Raw genomic sequence first — 18,224 nt, forward strand, 5'->3', positions numbered from 1 at the left:
TAAAAAACGGCAGAATAAGAATAATAAACATCACAATAACAAAAGTCTTTCGATGCTGAAATGCATCGAAAGCCTAACAAGTCATGACATGACGAAGTACGCATTGGTTCCATTGGTAAACAAAACTGATTTTGAAATCAGGATACGACACAAATGACATGATGTATAATGTAATCAGTCAATGTATGTCAGAGACATGGCTCTAGAACAGCATTTGTATTCGGCTATTTTGAAAATGACATTATGGTCACGATATATAGTACATGTTCAATGTGTGTAACTAGAAGGACACAATACCTGTTCATGTACATGTATAACCAATTTTAACATTAAAATGGCAACCATTCGGCCATCTGCAATCAGATAATGAATTTTCACTGGGAGACACTGAGGCAGCCCAAGCTGTTCAAGGTCTTGTACAAAACAAGCTCCTCAAAAAGGTGCAATTGTTATTTATTGGTTTTGATAACAGTCTTAATATTTGCCACATTACATTAAACTGAATATCTGAATTGGCTATTGTTTAAAAAAAAAAAAGATTACTTACCAGGTGCTTGTGCTGATGCTACAGGAGTTGCCCCAGCCAGCCTTAATTGGGTGTTCAAAGAGAAATCAATGTTATAATACTCAGGACCGCTGCCTTTGGCTTGTTCTACTGGTTTAGGTGGCATCACCATACCATTATTGTCTCGAACATCAAGTAACTGTAATTAATTAATATTAATTAATGTAATTAATTAACTGTAATGGCAATGATTAATCTCAGCAGATATATATTTGTAGAGCTCTTGAGATTAAAGTGCCACAGTAGCGTAAACAAACATGCATTGTATACGTAGCATGGGACCCATCTCATGAAAATGATGTTTTAAATATTCATAAGACTAACTAAATATGGGGATTCAGGCCTGAGTGCAGAAGCAAATTTTCTCCTTGATTGAGGAAACACAAATCCATGTTCAGACTGTTCATATCTATTTTGACACAATTTTACTTTCCAAAACAAACACTGACATTGACACTCCTCGTGCTGAGCGTATTGGAGGCATATTAAAAATAAAAAAAATAAGATAAGCCTTTTAAACAAGAAGCTTGGCAACTAATAGTTGTCTGCTATTCGAGATGCACAATGTGAAAACAATGCGATTCACATTATTGAAGTTTAAAATACTAACAGAAAATAAATGTGTAGATCTGTGGTTTGTAGTCTAATAGTAAGTTTAATTTAAATCTGATTGTTTGAGATACTGGCTAATAATAATTAAATAATCAATATACTTGTTTTTCAACATTGAACTTATCATGTCTGTAGATTAGCCCAGAGCATTTATGAACCAAATTTCCAAATGTGATGATTATGCATATTATGCAAATTATGCAATTAGTATGCTTGAATTTCAATTAAAGAATATTCAGGTCTTTAGCATTGTTCCAAGGCTTTTGATTTTTCAGATATAGGTGGAAAATTGGACAATTAGTATGCATATTATGCAACCGAAAACTAATTAGGTGTGTATTAGGTTTTACATCTGTGGTTTTCTGTCTAATTTATTCAAGAGCACCTCTAATTTAAATCTAATTATCAGAAATGTGCTAATAATAATAAGATAATCAATATGCATGTTTTTCAACATGTACCAAGTTTTATTGAAATAGGATTAGTACTTATCCAATAATATACAAAAATAACACATTTAAAAGTATCATTGTTCACTTACATCTAACTGTGCAAAGTGAATAGACTCTGGTAAGGTCACCAATCTGTTACCATTTAACACCAACTTCTTTAATTTACCACACCTGTAATAACAATATAGCATAGAGATGAACAATCTGGGAGTGAACCGCTCAAAGTGATTGCACCACCAGTTTCTTCTTTTGATCACAAGTTCACAAAACAGTCCTGTTTCCTTCAGAAGATTGGATCATAAATAGCCAAATCTTTTGAGTAAAAACTGAAAATTGACTCAAATTTTGTCTGCTGGCTCCAAAATTAGGGTTCATTTCTAGAAATATTGAAGAATAGACAAACTTATTTAAAATGGCTGCCAGTCAGCCATATTTGATCTAACCATGAAACAAAATAATGTATATTTATATCAGTATTGGTAAAAACGCACAAAACTAGAACAGAGACTGACCCTTTCTAACTGTTCAGCAAGAATTAACATTATTCTTACCAATTACCTTTGAAAATATAGCATTGTAGACTTACCTACATAGGCTTTCTGGGATCATTTCTAATTTATTGTTAGCTGCCATGAAGTGTTCTAAATCATAGAGTTTACCAATACCAGAGGGTATACCATCAAAATCCAACATATTACAATTTAAAAACAATCTTTTCAATGAAGTACATTTGCAGATGGCATTGGGCAATGACGCCAGCTTGTTCCGTGATAAGTTCAAAGTTTCCAAGTTTGTCCAGTTATCTGTAGGCAAATAGAATAGTGTTGATCATTGCGGAAAATGAAAAAATTCATCATGTATGAACCTTCCTATAATAATGTATCATCCATTAAAATCAATTGGATGTGTGCTTCATTATTGATGACACAGTCCCTGTTAGTGATTTTGTCAACATGATGCACCCACCATCAAGATGTATTATCCAATTCAATTGGATGTGTGCTTCATTATTGATGACACAGTCCCTGTTAGTGATTATGTCAACATGATTCACCCACCATCAAGATGTATCATTCAAATCCATTGGATGCCTGCTTCATTATTGATGACATAGTCCCTGTTAGTGATTTTGTCAACAAGATTCACCAACCTAGCAGTGACATACTAAATTATGATTTCATTGATTACTCACTCATCAGCTAGTGAATTTATTGCATTGTCTTAAAGAATGAAGTGGTCATACTTCAGATGCTATGGCAACTATTAAAAACAATGTTCAGAAAATGAGCATAGTTAGCAGTATGCTATTTATCAGCCAATCACAGTCCCTCGCTGTTGATCGTAGGAATGAGTGCTTAGCAGTAATTCTGGACTCTAATAGATTAATTTTTACTACTGATCCAATGGAAATTATAATCTGGTACCAAACTAAAATCTACCTTTGGAGTACTGATGACTATATATATTCATTGGTCATTCAAATTCATAATGTTTTTGAGCGACAACTTGTTGACAGACAGAAGCAAGTTGCAACATTTCTGCAACAAACACATGGATAGCCTCAATGATTACAGAGTAATTTTGAAGACAACTTTATGATTTATTATAGACAACTTACCACACAGAGTTGAGATTTCTGTTATACTGTTATTACTCAGGTTGATTCGTTTCAAAGACTTAATTTGATAAAAAGCTTCTGGAACCCTGGAAAGCTCATTATAAGACAGATCCACGTCTGATAAATTTACTAGCATGTCCAGTTGCGGCGGTATGTTGTTGAAATTTCGCTGAGTATTTCGTAAATGTAATGTTGTTAGCTGGACTAAAGATGTCAATTGTCTGTGAAAGAATCAAAACAAATGAATGTACAAGCTGTCATTAGACTGTACAGTGATTAAAAAATTACTAGTGTATAGATCGAGCATATAGATCAAGATAGACACAAATGAAAGTTTCAAATACCTCAATTGAGCGTGTTCGAGTGGGTTATTATTCAAGATTAAAACTTGCAAGTTCGATAATCTTCTCATCTGGGGCGGCAGTAACCCTATAATGGCGAATAAAAATTCTTAGTTAAACAAATATACTGCTATAAATCTTATTGTCCAACCCCAAGAAATCAACGAAAAACAATAAATACCCGGTAACGTAGCCCAAATGAGAAAAATACACTGAAAAATGTGCAACATGAATGTGAAAGTATTACCAAATTACATTAAAGCTGCACTGTATAAAGGCAAACACAATTTCAAAATACAGTTTTGAATACAACAAATATGGTAATCTACAGTTGAACAATGTACACAACAGCATTGAAAGAATGCACATAACAGTATTGGAACAATGCTCACTAGTGTAGAAACTAAAATCGGAAAATTTTTTAATGTACCATTTCCATGTGCCCTTAGTACAGCTATCAATTTAACAATCGTTGGCAAGTTAAATACATTACCTATATGATTATCACTTAGATCAAGGTGCATCAAATCATTTACATTGATAAACAGCTGATTAGAAATGTTTTCAATCCTGTAAAATACAAAGACATAAACCACGGCTCTGAGTGAACAGACAATATTTCAGTATGCAAATCCCACTCCATACAGTGTATCTGGTCGAAATGCTCTGCTAAACGGCTCTTTTCGATAATCCAAATGTACTTAGTAGTTTATTGTTCTGTTGTTTACAATCAAAGATATTTATAAATACAATTTAGATGTGTGTCTTCAAAATGACTGACAATAACTTTTTTTTTTCAAATCAAAGTGTTAATACAAACTTTTAATAGCAATACGTATTTTCAAACATCTCAGTTTTTTGTACAGTCCAATAACAGAATTCGGTAAATATGGTCCATATTGAGATGTCCAAGTTTTGATGTCCAACTATCACAAGCCATCGTTTAGAAAGTAGTGAATCAAGTTAATTCAATGGACTCACCTATTATGACTGAGATTCAGTACCAGCAATGACTTGGCCTTTTCCAAATTATCAGGGACAGCATACAGATTATTATGACTGAAGTCCTATGAAAAATGAAGTAGAAGATGAGTATCACCTCATGATGTCATGTAAAAGATATATCCCCGAAAGAAATAGCAAAAACCAAAATCCAAAACTTTAAAAATTTGCCGCTAAAGACTCAATTCATAGCCTTGCTAAACAACAGTGGCCTAACACTCCCCGTAGCAAGGTACCTAAAGAAGTGTTTTGAAATATAATACACATGGTAAGTACACCTACATCTCCAGGAGTATCTCAGGTTCTCAGTATTATCAACATAAAAACATATATCTACATGGGTATCTCTGGCTCTCAGTAATACTGAGGTGAACACCTATATCTACATGGGTATCTCTGGCTCTCAGTAATACTGAGGTGAACACCTATATCTACATGGGTTGCGATAGTTGTCCTGCCCATAGCACATGTAAGTATAATAGTCAACATACCACAGTTGTTAAGTCTTGTAATTCAAATATATCATTTGGTATGCCGCCATTGGTTAGCCTATTATGTCGGCAATTTATTGTTCTCAGACAACTTAGAGTAGACAAATCACCATGAATTTGATTCAAATTATTTCTGACCAGGGATAAATGTTCCTGAAAAAATAAAAATATATATGTCAGAAAATTAAGACACACTATAACTCTACTCACAGTCAAGTAGTCTGAGGTACATACAAACTATTTCACTCATCTATTCATGAAATATATCTCCAACAGAAATGCACATACACCAAAATTGTGTTTCCAGTAACCCAACCTCCAGTAAGTACAGGAGCACCCTGTACCGGTAACACAACAATTGCAAAATAAATTGTTATACCAGGTTTTGTTTTGTTTTTAAATTTAAGAGGGAGCACATTTTTGTTACCCTTGGTAACATTGTATTATTTGATATAACTGATCATAATCTACTGACTGTTCCAAGTTTGGTATTAGGCCGCCAGCCTGGGGTATGAGGGCGCTGTGCCCGTCTGGAAGAACCCTTGTATACCTACAAACCCTATTCTTGTTTTCAATATTACTCAAAACACATTACTATTTGCTATATTAGAAGCACATCTTCGCTGAAAAGACTTTTTTGGTGTTTTGTATGGAATTCATTTTTACCTGATTTGTGACAAGTTGAATGCAAAATACAGGGAAAAAGTTATATTCACTGGATTTTATTTTCAATGAATCATAACAGTACTTTAAATTGTGTAAATATTGCTTAATTAGGCCAGTCCTTGAACAACTGGACTGTGATTTGACCATGGAAACACCTCTGTAATTTACATACTGTAGAATACTTTATTTTCGCTTGGAATTTATTTTCGCTATTTTCGCTGAAGGGATGATTCCGTGAAAATAAAATCCAGTGAATATACTTTTTTTCCTATATTTCACATTAAACTCATCAAAAATCAGTAAAAATAAATTCCATACAATACTCCCAAAAAGCCTTTTCAGCGAGAATTAATTCCAGCCTAAATAAAGTATTTCACAGTAATTCTAATAAAGGAAATAAAACATATGATTGCTACTTTACCAGTTTAGAAAGGCTTGACAGTTCTTCTGGCAGTAACTGTATTCCAGCTTTATTTAATTTCAACCACCTTAAACTACTCATATCAGCAACATGCGCAGGAAAGATTTCCTACAATAGATTCATAACAGTTTTTGTCTTAGTTTGTACTACCGGGTATATGTATTTCACTTATAAAACTGCTATGCCATTATGGTTAGCATGACAGCACCAGTGACATTGTGTTCCTGCACTGATGAGATTACTCAAATGCAAACTACCAGGTCGTTCTTTTTGAAAATGACCTGGGAGCTAAAAATGGCTCTTGTGGACACAGTATAATAATTTTATTAACACTTACACATTCCCCGGCAATGGTTACAAAAGTTTAAAAAGGAATAAAAGGTTACAAAACAGAAAATAGATAAGAAAAAAAAACAAAAAAACAATCTAAGCTAATACATTACAGATAATAGCTAGTATAAAATTATGATACTACGATAGATAGAAAACAAAATGCAAAACTCAAATAGTGAGAGAAGGTTGTCACTGGGGTTGCTGTCTTATTTCAAAACACTTCTTTAGGTACCTTGCTACGGGGAGTGTTAGGCCACTGTTGTTTAGCAAGGCTATGAATTGAGTCTTTAGCGGCAAATTTTTAAAGTTTTGGATTTTGGTTTTTGCTATTTCTTTCGGGGATATATCTTTTACATGACATCATGAGGTGATACTCATCTTCTACTTCATTTTTATCACAAAGGTTGCATAATCTATTAGCAAGGGGTATTCCTTTGTGTCTGCCAGTCTCAATTTTCAAGTTATGGTCACTGAGGCGTATTTAGTTAAATTTTCACGCATATCAATGTTTTTCAGGGTAACAAGGTATGTTTTGAAAACAAAATTGTTTTTTAATTCTCTGTATGTTCTTAATTTATTTTTTTCATTTTGTTTTGATCGATTGTCATTATGTAATTCACTTTTCCAAGTTGATATGAATGATGTTTGTATATTTTTGTTGATTTGTCCTAATTCCTTTGCAGTTAGAGTTTCATCGCTGTCGATCAGGTAAGAATGGTTGATGTTATTTAAAAGGGAATCTATATTGGTGTACCATTTACTGTTAATTTCTTTATTTTCTTGGAAAGCTAGTTTTAGTAATGGATTTGACGAGTTCTTTATACGATTAAAATATTTTATCATTTGTTTTTCGATAAAAGTCTCCAACAGTAACATGAGTGATTAGAAAAGAATATTTCAAAGCATTCAAATGCACTCAGAATACAACGACCACAGCGCTTTACCTTGTCTTGAACAATTTTTCCCGACCATGTTGGCCTTTAGATGTAATATTAAGACCTTGTTCCTTGCTATTTGAGTAACAAAGCGACATGTCTCGGGGGGGGGGTGCAAATGTCTAGCGTAATATCACAATAAATAAGTGACGTACTGATTGTCAACATCCTGCAGGTGCAAACTCAAACTCTTAATTATTCTATTGAAGGTAATATTCAAAGAAAGAAGACAGGTTTGCAGCAAATTTGTTTCGATTTTCTCGTGCTCTACAGTTTAGTAACAAATTTGTAGGTTGCAAATGTCAACTTTTTTGAGGGGCAACCCCCAAACTACTCACACCCGAACTAAAATTGTCTTAAAGGGGCACCTTCCAGTTACGCCTAATCTCACAACAAATTTACTTTCTGGATTAAAATAACAATGGATAACAAAAGATAGATTAACATTGTAAACAACATAAACAATAGTGTCCCATGATTCTTTGATGCAATCCATGGTATTGAGCGGTTCCCCTTTAATTAATACACAGAACTTTGACGTCTCCTTTGGACCTCAAACGAATGAGGGCCGCGGCCGATCCGCAGCCATATCAAACCAGTCTCCACGTAACGCTCGCGGTCAATTATATCCATCTATAACGATTCATCTCGACAATAAAAAAGTATTTATACAAAGTTGTATCAAATACAAAGGGTGTACTTTACCTGGAAATCGTTTCTGCTGAAATCAATTCCACGGACAAACGGCAAGACTCCAGTGGCCGCCATCTTGTAAAGGGGGAAAAGATATTACGGATTTCTAGTGTCCAGAATGTTAGATTAGAGCTTGAGAGGCCACTTCAAACACTGTGAATTAAAATACCACGAAGTAGTAAAGCGTATTAGTCTGAAGAGTGTCTCTATTCCACCCGCGTCCAAACACAAAATTACAGATAACTGTATATACTCAGCCACTTCCGTAAATATCCATTTCAATTTCGGTGGAGTGCGCCCTCTAGAGGCATTTCGTTCAAATTCCAAGCAAACTTGTTTGTTTAGGAATAAATAAATAAACGCTGCTCGGACTGATAAGTATGATATATTGAAGATAATATTTGGTAATCGTAGTCCTAAATAACTATTAAAAATAGCTAGACGTTTCGAGCAATGGCTCTTTATCGATAGCATAGAAGCAAGTGTGATAACGTACAGGTAGAACATAGGAACGTAAGAACGCGCATGAACTATAAGTTAGAATCACAAAAAATTCCACAATAGAACAAATAACGCGCCTTAGGTAGTGAGCTCAACAAATGAGTTGAATTGTTTGTTAATACCATGGGGTTCTTTAGTTCCAAGGCGGAATATAGTTTCCTCCTCGACACGCCTGAGCTGATTTTCGTTGCCATTGACAACACATACACCAGAAATAGACATATCTGTAATATTATGTCCACTAGAATTAAAATGAAGTGAAACCGGATAATAACGATTTTTCTGTCTAGTTTGCCGTAGATGCTCAGCAAACCGATCACCCAGTCGACGAACTGTAGAACCAATATAAAGTTTCCCGCATCTAATACATGAAATGCAATATACAACATTCATAGTGATACAACTGAACGGATATTTGACCTCAACATCTCCCTTGGGACCAAATATACGATTAGTGTCTGTAATAAAAGGACAAGTATTACACCTAGGACGATTACACGGGAGGGATTGTATTTCAGGTGGAAATTAATATTATATATCGTTTGAGTTATTTTTTATTGGTTTATAATACACAAATAACAATAAGAGGATGTGTAACTACATATATACAAACACAAAAATTTAAAATATATGAGAAAAAAAAAAATTAAAAATGAATAGACGAGACACCATTAAAACAGTTACAGCACTGGTACGTTTCGAGGGGAGGGGCAACTGCATCAATTTACTGCAAAACTTAGGTTGACATCTATTATTCGGATTTTTCTGGGATTTTCCAGCTGATGGGGGAATTATGATGTAATAACATCCCCAAATCTCCAGATGTAAAATTACATTACAACTAAAATTACATTACAACTGGTTATTTGAAACGTTAGTTTTTATTTCGCAGTACATCTATTGATTTTCCATCCAACAATTGTTCTAATTTTCCTGATGATATTGATTCATTCTTATCTGGGTGGTGTTACAATCAATAATACTGGGTATATAATTATATTGACAAATGACGTGAATGAAACTAGTGTCCATCTGCGAGTTGGCCTAGACCATTTATCAGCTGTATTGTTTCACATTAATTGGTCACAAATAGGAAGAATTTCTAGGTTGTGTGTCTACCATTTTTTAATTTTGACACAGTGATTGTAGAGTCAGAATTTACTCAACAGGTCCCTCAGTTTTATACTTTTGATATCAACTAGTTATTATTCCAGTCTGAATATTTTTGAAACCTCTATGTTCTCAGTTTATTTTTTTCTGATTTTATTTTTAATTTTTACCATGAATACCATTTTGTCTGAACACATTCAAGGACTATTCAGTATATTCCAGGACTGTACCGCTACTAACCCTGTTTGCTAATCTTATTATTTTTTTTTAGTTATAAATTACAGACTTCTCATCCGCACTCGCGATACTTGACAGAGACTTGACATCTTGGTCAATTGTTGTACTGTACGTGATATATAATATACCAGTAGTCCATGTTCATTGCCTCATTATTCAATTGTTTTAGAAACATGCATGTATTCTTAACGATATAGCAAAATTTATTATTGGAGTTAACATAATAGCAGTTACTGGGAAGCGTCCATGCAGTGTCATACAGTTATCTTAATAGCTCCATGGTAGGATCCATTGCTCTAGTTGTACGTTTATTGCTATTATTCCACATGTTTTTTTTGTCTTGTACTGAGATGTACTTGTATGCAGAGTGTAACCAACACTGTCTTAGCCACTTAAGCATAAATAACTAGTAATATCTGAAGTTGATGAGAAGATAGAGTTGTTTGAATCCAATGAGTTATTGCGGATTTCAATGGAGGTTCCTACCAAATATAATCATTAGAAGGGTATTTTTAATGTCACATGGCTGCATTGAATTATTAATGAAAAGAATACTGCTTGTAGTTATATAAATTTACCTCTTTTCAGTGTATGGGCAAAGCAGCTGATTACTGAATCCTTTTAATTTATGATTTTCGACATGATGTAAGTCAATAAGAGTAACCCATTCAAACTTGTTTTGCTACTGGTGCCTATTTTAACCCTGTAAATGTCCGGTCACTGGTAGCATAGTGGTTGTCGCTCCAGACTCATAATCGGTAGACCCAAGTTCAAATCCTACCTTAGGCTGAACATCAAAGGGTCAACCCCTACCCTGGGTGAGTGTGCCACAGACTCAATGGGAAGGCCAATTCCACTAGCCGAGATTCATTCACTAACGAATGCGACTTTGGGGGAACCTTTGTTAAGGTCCGCAGGTGCTTGTGTTCGACCGAGCCTGGTTGACGCCAGGATAGCACATTAAAATTGCCATTTGACAGAGAGATGGCCACACAGCCCTGTCATGTAGCCCCAAACATGAATATGACTTCTGTGGCAAAATGCACTATGTACATACAAAAAAAAAAATCAGAAGAGACAACGGTGACATTCAATGTCCAGAACTGTCACCTGGCACAAAAATATTTTAAAAAAAAATTAAACCCTGTAAATGTAAACCTAACATAATACGAACATAACTATGCTTTACAAACAAGTATATTTGTATGATCAATTTTCTCCGTACAGTTTTCAATAAATTTTCATACATTTATTTACATTCACATATTTTAACAATACAACAACTCTGGCACAAGTGTGCTTCTTTATTGGCGTGCAAATATTAGATCCATTTTAGATAGCTTCAACATTCACTGTCTATCATAACACAGTGTTTCTCCTAAAAATAACATCAGTATCAGATATTTTGCAAAATATCCAATTCCGATGGTTATAAAATAAAAGCTGCCATAACCAAATTCTTATCTCGGTGAAAATGACCAGTTAGTATAAGATCGAAAAAAAAATGTTTACTCCATTTTATTTCTTGATATTTTTCACTAAAACAAAAATAAAATATGATAGGCTGAAATACTGTGAACCATTTAATTTTTTTGAGAAAAAACATTTTTGTGAGTTTGTGAAAATCACAGAATTTTGAAGCAGTCAATTTCTCTGCTGTTTTAGGATTTCTAAATGCCATCAAATCATGAAATTGAGAAAATTTCTACCAGCAGAAATGCGTCTTTGCCAGACAGGGGACATTTATTTGGCCGTTGCCTCACCTTTTATTCCCACTATAAACCTGTATTTACTCGCAATGAAATCAAACACAACAGTGCATGTTCTGGTATGTTTCCATGGTAATTGGGAAACAAAGTCAAGTGTTGTGACACATTTCCATGGGGAATCAAATGCCAAGTTGCATGTTTATGTCAGTTGAGCTATATGACAAGATATAAGACACAAGGTCTATTGGTTTAAATTAAAAATTGATGCAAGCTGTCGTACAAAAACACTTATTGATGGATTCAACTCCTTGATGTGCCCAATCAAATATTTCAAATATTACAGAATTTCCGTAGAAACGACGAAGCACTGAGAATTGGACGATGGCAAAAAAAAACGAAATCCAGCTTTATGAATATAAATAACGCAATACCAGTAACACAACATGTCCTAAATGTGATGTCCAACACCAATCAGCTCAGTGCGTGGTTTAAACAGAGCACAGACATGTACAGTACATATATATTATACTTTAATGTGAAAAACACAGTTATGTGGTGTCCATGGTAGATTCTAAAGAACTATTACAATATGAAGTTATTTTTTGAACAATAACATCTACTGCTTGTGGTCTTACATCAGTAGCACCATCCTCCATAGACTTTGTTAATAATGGATCCAATGGAATCGAACCTGAAGACGAAGAATAATAACTGCTTAGATTTTACTGAAGCCCATAGGTATTCTGTATAAGATATAATGTTCCATTCAACTCTTACGGGTGCCCCCAAGGATAAACTGAATGCATGAACATACCATACTGTCATGCAAGACCACATGAATACCTACCTAAATATGGTACCTCCATTTGTTTTGCTAGAGCTTCCCCACCTCCTTTGGAAAATATATTGGTACATTCCTAAGAATACAACAAATAATTATTATGTAAAGTTCATGTTTTGTGTCAAACAGAACAAGAAATCTTATGTTTGAAATATCTCTGCTGTCTTGGGAGTCAATAACTGACAAAATAAAACACAGCATGTGCTAGTAAACAGTTGTGGTTGAAATAACCAAGAGATACTGCCTGGTGATTCTACTGTATACTGTTGCTATGGATATGGTGCTTGTTGCTAAGGACACCCTGACTTCCCAAACAATGTTGGCCATATCAAATGTGTAGCAGATAACTATATTAATATTAGTTTGTTTAGAATAATATTTATGCATATTAATAAGGTCACATGAACCATCCCCACTAAGTATGCACACCCAGCAGGTTGTAATCAAGTTTTTTTTTCAAAATACTCATTTAAATTAAAGAATTGTCATTCACATAGAAAGAATAATTTCATTAAAGTTATTTTCATAAAATAAAAACTGTACCCAAGGCATATCAAATCAATTGGCTTTATAGTACCGGTAGTAGGTAGTTTGCATGAAAAAAAGACAACAAGCAGCCTCTCGGCTGAGATAGCTCCGCTGTTAGCAATGCACATTTCAATTAAAGAACAGAAGATATCATTAGAAAATGAACAATATGCATAGTATCAATGCAATGGGACTTGCTGTTTTCAACAAGAATTCAAAAATATAATTTTTAACCATAAATGATTGTGGTTTTTAACAAGAAGAAAATATCACTTTTTACCAAAAATCACAAAAATATTCATCAAAATTAGAGAATTGAAGATATCATCATGAAATGAACAAATCTGAGAGAGGTCTACCCAAGGTACATATACACCAAGTATCAAAGCATTCAGGCTTGTAGTTTTCAAGAAGAAGTCGAAAAAGTAAAACATTGACACGGACGACGGACACCGCACGGCGGACGACGACGGACGACGCTGGACAATCACTCATATGATAAGCTCCGCTTGACAAAGTCGACAGCGGAGCTAAAAAATGAACAGATGACATAAGATGACATGTTACCTGGCAAGTAGGACAAACAAATCCACTCATGTTTTCCACAATACCTATTACTGGTATTTTTGTTTTCTTACAAAACGTGACTTCTCTTCTCACATCATTAACAGAGACACCCTGAAAAAGAAATCAATATTAAAAACAAAAATGAATCAAAGATAACAAGTCATTGTAATCACAATACTGATAGTTTCTGTGTTATATTTGGCTAAATTGATATCTGATAACATGTAAATAGAATTGGAGGGAAAGTGCAAATATAACATGAAAGTAACTTCTTTTTTTATTTTTTTTTTTATTTATTTATTTATTGTTATTTCACAAAATAATAAAATACAAGAGACACACAAATAATGGGGAAAAAAACAAAAAAATATGTTCACAATAGCTGATCTAATAAACTCCAAAATAATCTGAAAGACTTTGATTTTACATTGTATATCCTTATTTTGTACATATCTATTTTCTTTTGGTATGCTAAATAATTACATAAATTTACAAAAGATGGCTTTACATTCTTGTACCTACAATTGAGAATATATTTTTTCAACAGCAGTAAAAGGTAATTTAAACAAAGAATGTAGTCTGAATTTAAATTAGAATCATGTACATTTAATCCCAAGATGACCGAAATATTACAATTATTGGCAAGGGTCAATTCATGAAGTATCTTTAACTCATATACAAAATGTAACATACAAAAATGTTGACCAATAGCATCACAGGATGCAGTGGATGTCCAATAGCGAAAATTGTCCAAGATGAAAAAATTGTTCTTGCAGATTGTCGCATACGACTTATTTACCACTTCCGTGTCACTGAGAATGTTCTAGAACCATACTGTGTCTGGGTGGAATATTCTATATTTTTTAGGAAATGGTTGAATAGGTAATAGAACACTGTAGGAGGCAATAGAAGGTAATGGAACATTCTAGAAATTTGTAGTAAGTTCCAGACTCATTATGTATGCTGATGTAATGGTCTATTTATAGACAGTGGGGGTATATATAGGGATATATAGAGTTGTTCAGCACTGAGTTCAGATTGGAGATCTCGTTGAATTGTATTGGAGTTTAAGTATCTAGTTATTGGAGTAGTGGAGTTTTACCGCGTTATTGTACTTGATGTTTGCAGAGTATAATAATACCAGTACCAGTTGAAACCTCATCTGTTGGCTCCGTGTTCGTATGTTATCATCGCCGCCAGGGAAGTCTTTCTGTTACTGTTGCCATTTTGGTATTTGAACCATCACACCTGTACTATACCAATTACGGTAATATTACGTTGCGTGTGACACAGATTAGAATTATTAGAAATGTACAGTAGGTTTCCCTTGCGATTTTGTAAACATATTGCATTGCATTTTAATTTCTTCAATTTACATGAGATCTTCATGGCATAACGTACATTCTTGGATATCCTCTTTTTATAGAAGGTGACATTATGTTCCATTGTCCATATTCAAGTGTACCAGTAACTTAGTTTAATTACTGTGGACCCACCTGTGGAGTTGTCACCAATACAGCACCATCTGGATTATACTGTCTGATATTTTCTACTATACTTATATGTTCATCTGAAGTACCAGGAGGTGTGTCTATCACAAGATAATCCAACTCATCCCAATGTACATCACATAAAAACTGTTTTATCATTGCTGACAAAATAAAACATGAATGCAGTAATTAGCATGTAAATGTATGTATGCTTTATAAGGCCTTTTTAGAGAGACCAGCATGAACAGTTAAAACCAAGAAACTTTCGCATGGGTACTGCCTTGCAGGAAATGTAGAGGGCATTCAGTCGACCAAAGAAAAAAACTGATAATCAAGACATTATCGGTAAAGGGCATGAATCATGGGAATGAGGGTGAGTCTGACCACGGTAAATGAATCTATATATCAAGGTACAGACTAACTTGCCAACCCAGTATGGCACAGAATAACCTGAAGGAAAATAATTTCTAAACAGCCTTCAGATGTGGCTGCTAGCGCAGACTTAACCCAGAGGATGTCTTGAATTGATAGGCAGTGAGTCAGCCTGAAACTCTATTCACAAAATCAGTGCTGATCATGTGTCAAGTAGAATTGTTGGGAGCCTCGAAGGGAAAGCCTGCTGAATAGACAAGTCAGATTACTCTTTCCATACATGTAAGCATGTAGGCTATGACATTTATTGCATCATAGCGTTTCAGACATACGTATGCAGATTTATTTTACTTTTGTGAAATGAGAGAAAAGCATGTTTGTATTCAAGCACACCAAAGTAGTAGGATAAATAGTATAATTTGTATACATGAATACAGGACATCCAAGTATCATACAACAATCAACTAAACATTGATATGTTAGTAATGATCCATTCATGTGTAAATCATCTTCATTTCAGACCACGTCATTCCAGCATTGTAAACATATGTCTGTTTTCATATGCTGAAATTCAAATGACCAAAGTTAATCAGCCGTCTAAGTTTCACCAAGGAATATAGAAATGTGTGATGACATAGTCTACAATATGCTTCATGAAATTCTTCTCCCCATATAAATGGAACAATTTATGATAATGAAGTTAAGGTATTACCATTTTTCTTGGGTCCTCTCCATACCACAGCGTCATCTTTATTATGCAATAAAAAACCAATTGACATAATGGATAATCTCTGATTATTATCTGCATATACTGGTAGCCATCTACAATAAAATATTCATAATCCAGTCAGTAAAGGGCAGTGGAATATACTAGTAGTAGCAAGTTCTTGAGTGTTTCTGGTCACAAACAGAATGCGAAAAACTTACTGCATTTGTTCTATTAATACTGTATCTTTAATAAAAAACACACATTAATCAAAAATTAAAGTTATTGGAGTGATTGTATTGAATCATTGAAATACACCTTATTATGACCATAGGTACATTGATATAAGCACATGTTCCACTAACATCTAAATATGGTATGCAAATCTTCTATAAACACAATTATATTGACACCTTCGTACTGGCAATATAAATTTGTTGAAGTGCCGAAGATGTGTTTTTATTTATTAAGAAATAAATAAAATATATAAATGAATACTGAACCACTTATTAAAAAAAATAACTATTGTAGCAAAGTCATCAAGCCAAGATCATGAGTTATTATTTATAATATACCATGTAATATTGATGTACAGATGGCACTCACCCTTGCGGACACTGATGTATATCTTTTCCATCTACATTCAACATTTTCGGTATGCTAGGTCCACAAAGATCTACATCCAATATACCAACTTTATATCCAAGTGATACCAGAGACAGTGATATCTGTGTTGTGACAGTGCTTTTGCCAACACCACCTTTTCCTGATAGCACCAAAATAATATGTTTTACACCTCGTAAGTTATCACTGTTATCTGCAAGTAATAGGAGTTAAAAAAAAAAAACATGACAAATAAACATTTTCACTTTTACCATCCTTCCCATTAAAGTTGTTAATGGTCCAACCTTTAAGTTATTTTTGTTTTAATTTTATCTTTTACAACTTTTTTTGTTTCATTTTTTTTTTGCAAAATGTTACGGAACTGGGGAAGATGTGAGTTCACCCCAACCGCTAACCTTAACTATACCCTCCCCCAAGCCCTAAAAATGTACATGTCCCCTCTAGATAGATATAGACATCCTTAGGAGCGACACGTACAATTAAATTTGGAAGCGCTGGAGGGTAGGGGTTAGGCGTGAGGGTGCAAAAGGAATTGTTTCAGGGGCGTACCATTCTAAGTTAACAAATCTGAGAGGGGCGTAATTAGAAAAATAGTTTACACAACAAACAATTCTAAAACAATTACTGCAGGGATCATTAGAATAACAAAAGTCAGCAAATTCATCATGGAATCAAAAAGTAATCACAAAACTAAACTAAACATGTTTTGCACTGTTTTTTTTTTTTCTGCTACCGTCCCTCCCAGAGTTGTTAATGTTTCACCCCTAATTTTGGGTGGAATATCAAGTAAAATCACAAACCATTTACATCTCCCCTAATGAACTAAAATTGAGTTGTTAACATACAAATGGTTGTAACGACCGAATGTAATCAAAAACCGAAAATAATCACTACAAATCCCGCAAATGTCCTACTGTGCTTAGTTTGGCCAACCATAGACAGTTTTAGTTTCATTCGCACTTACTTCCCATGGAGGCAGCCATCTTGGAAATATTAGTGAGAGGGCCATCACTGGTAGTATATGTACTTGCTTTCGTTTTTATAGTTATAATACCCCGGTACATGCAATTTCAACGGGCGTCTGCACACTTGTATTTAGGCGAAAATGAGATAAAAATAAAATTTTATTGCAGCGTAATTTCTCGCGCCCGTCGACCTGTAAGTGCAAAGTGCGACTTGTAAGTGCAAAGAATTGCTAAAAAAAAACTTATTTTTATCTTCATTTTTTTCCGCATAACAAACCCAAGTTCCATTTTCGTGGGAGTATCATGATCAAAGTACCGAAAAAAAAAAAGAATTAATTTTATTTTTTTCCGCCCTCCTCAAAAAAATTGCCTTATAAAAACTTGAGAAACAAGGAATAAAAAAAGTCTGGTCTCATAAGTAGACTGTAAACTGTACACTTGTATT

The 18,224-nt window shown here is 34.1% G+C and overlaps 2 protein-coding genes across 3 annotated transcripts in view; both read right to left on the bottom strand.

The window, feature by feature from the left end:
• Positions 1 to 8,406, bottom strand: part of LOC100372822 (protein flightless-1 homolog) — a 46,908-nt gene extending 38,502 nt beyond the window's left edge. For both annotated transcript variants that reach the window (XM_085502462.1, XM_085502461.1), the window contains exons 1-10: positions 8,142 to 8,406; positions 6,169 to 6,276; positions 5,082 to 5,234; positions 4,570 to 4,655; positions 4,082 to 4,158; positions 3,592 to 3,676; positions 3,248 to 3,468; positions 2,216 to 2,432; positions 1,719 to 1,800; positions 548 to 704 (exon numbers count right to left, since the gene is read on the bottom strand). In XM_085502462.1, coding sequence (XP_085358588.1) covers positions 548 to 704; positions 1,719 to 1,800; positions 2,216 to 2,432; positions 3,248 to 3,468; positions 3,592 to 3,676; positions 4,082 to 4,158; positions 4,570 to 4,655; positions 5,082 to 5,234; positions 6,169 to 6,276; positions 8,142 to 8,204 — 1,249 coding nt within the window. In that variant the 5' untranslated portion in view covers positions 8,205 to 8,406. The remainder of the gene's footprint in view (positions 1 to 547; positions 705 to 1,718; positions 1,801 to 2,215; positions 2,433 to 3,247; positions 3,469 to 3,591; positions 3,677 to 4,081; positions 4,159 to 4,569; positions 4,656 to 5,081; positions 5,235 to 6,168; positions 6,277 to 8,141) is intronic.
• Positions 8,407 to 11,204: 2,798 nt separating this feature from the next.
• On the bottom strand, positions 11,205 to 17,816 carry LOC100372974 (cytosolic Fe-S cluster assembly factor NUBP2 homolog). Its single transcript, XM_002735629.4, has 7 exons — positions 17,779 to 17,816; positions 16,797 to 17,007; positions 16,197 to 16,306; positions 15,119 to 15,273; positions 13,623 to 13,733; positions 12,534 to 12,603; positions 11,205 to 12,377 (listed from the first exon to the last, which is right to left on the bottom strand). Exons 1-7 carry the CDS (start codon positions 17,795 to 17,797, stop codon positions 12,235 to 12,237), a joined length of 819 nt encoding a protein of 272 aa, XP_002735675.3. The 5' UTR covers positions 17,798 to 17,816; the 3' UTR covers positions 11,205 to 12,234.
• Positions 17,817 to 18,224: the final 408 nt, after the last annotated feature.

The sequence above is a fragment of the Saccoglossus kowalevskii genome, chromosome 8 (genome assembly GCF_978046115.1).
Source record: "Saccoglossus kowalevskii chromosome 8, keSacKowa6.1, whole genome shotgun sequence".
In the NCBI taxonomy this organism is placed as follows: domain Eukaryota; kingdom Metazoa; phylum Hemichordata; class Enteropneusta; family Harrimaniidae; genus Saccoglossus; species Saccoglossus kowalevskii.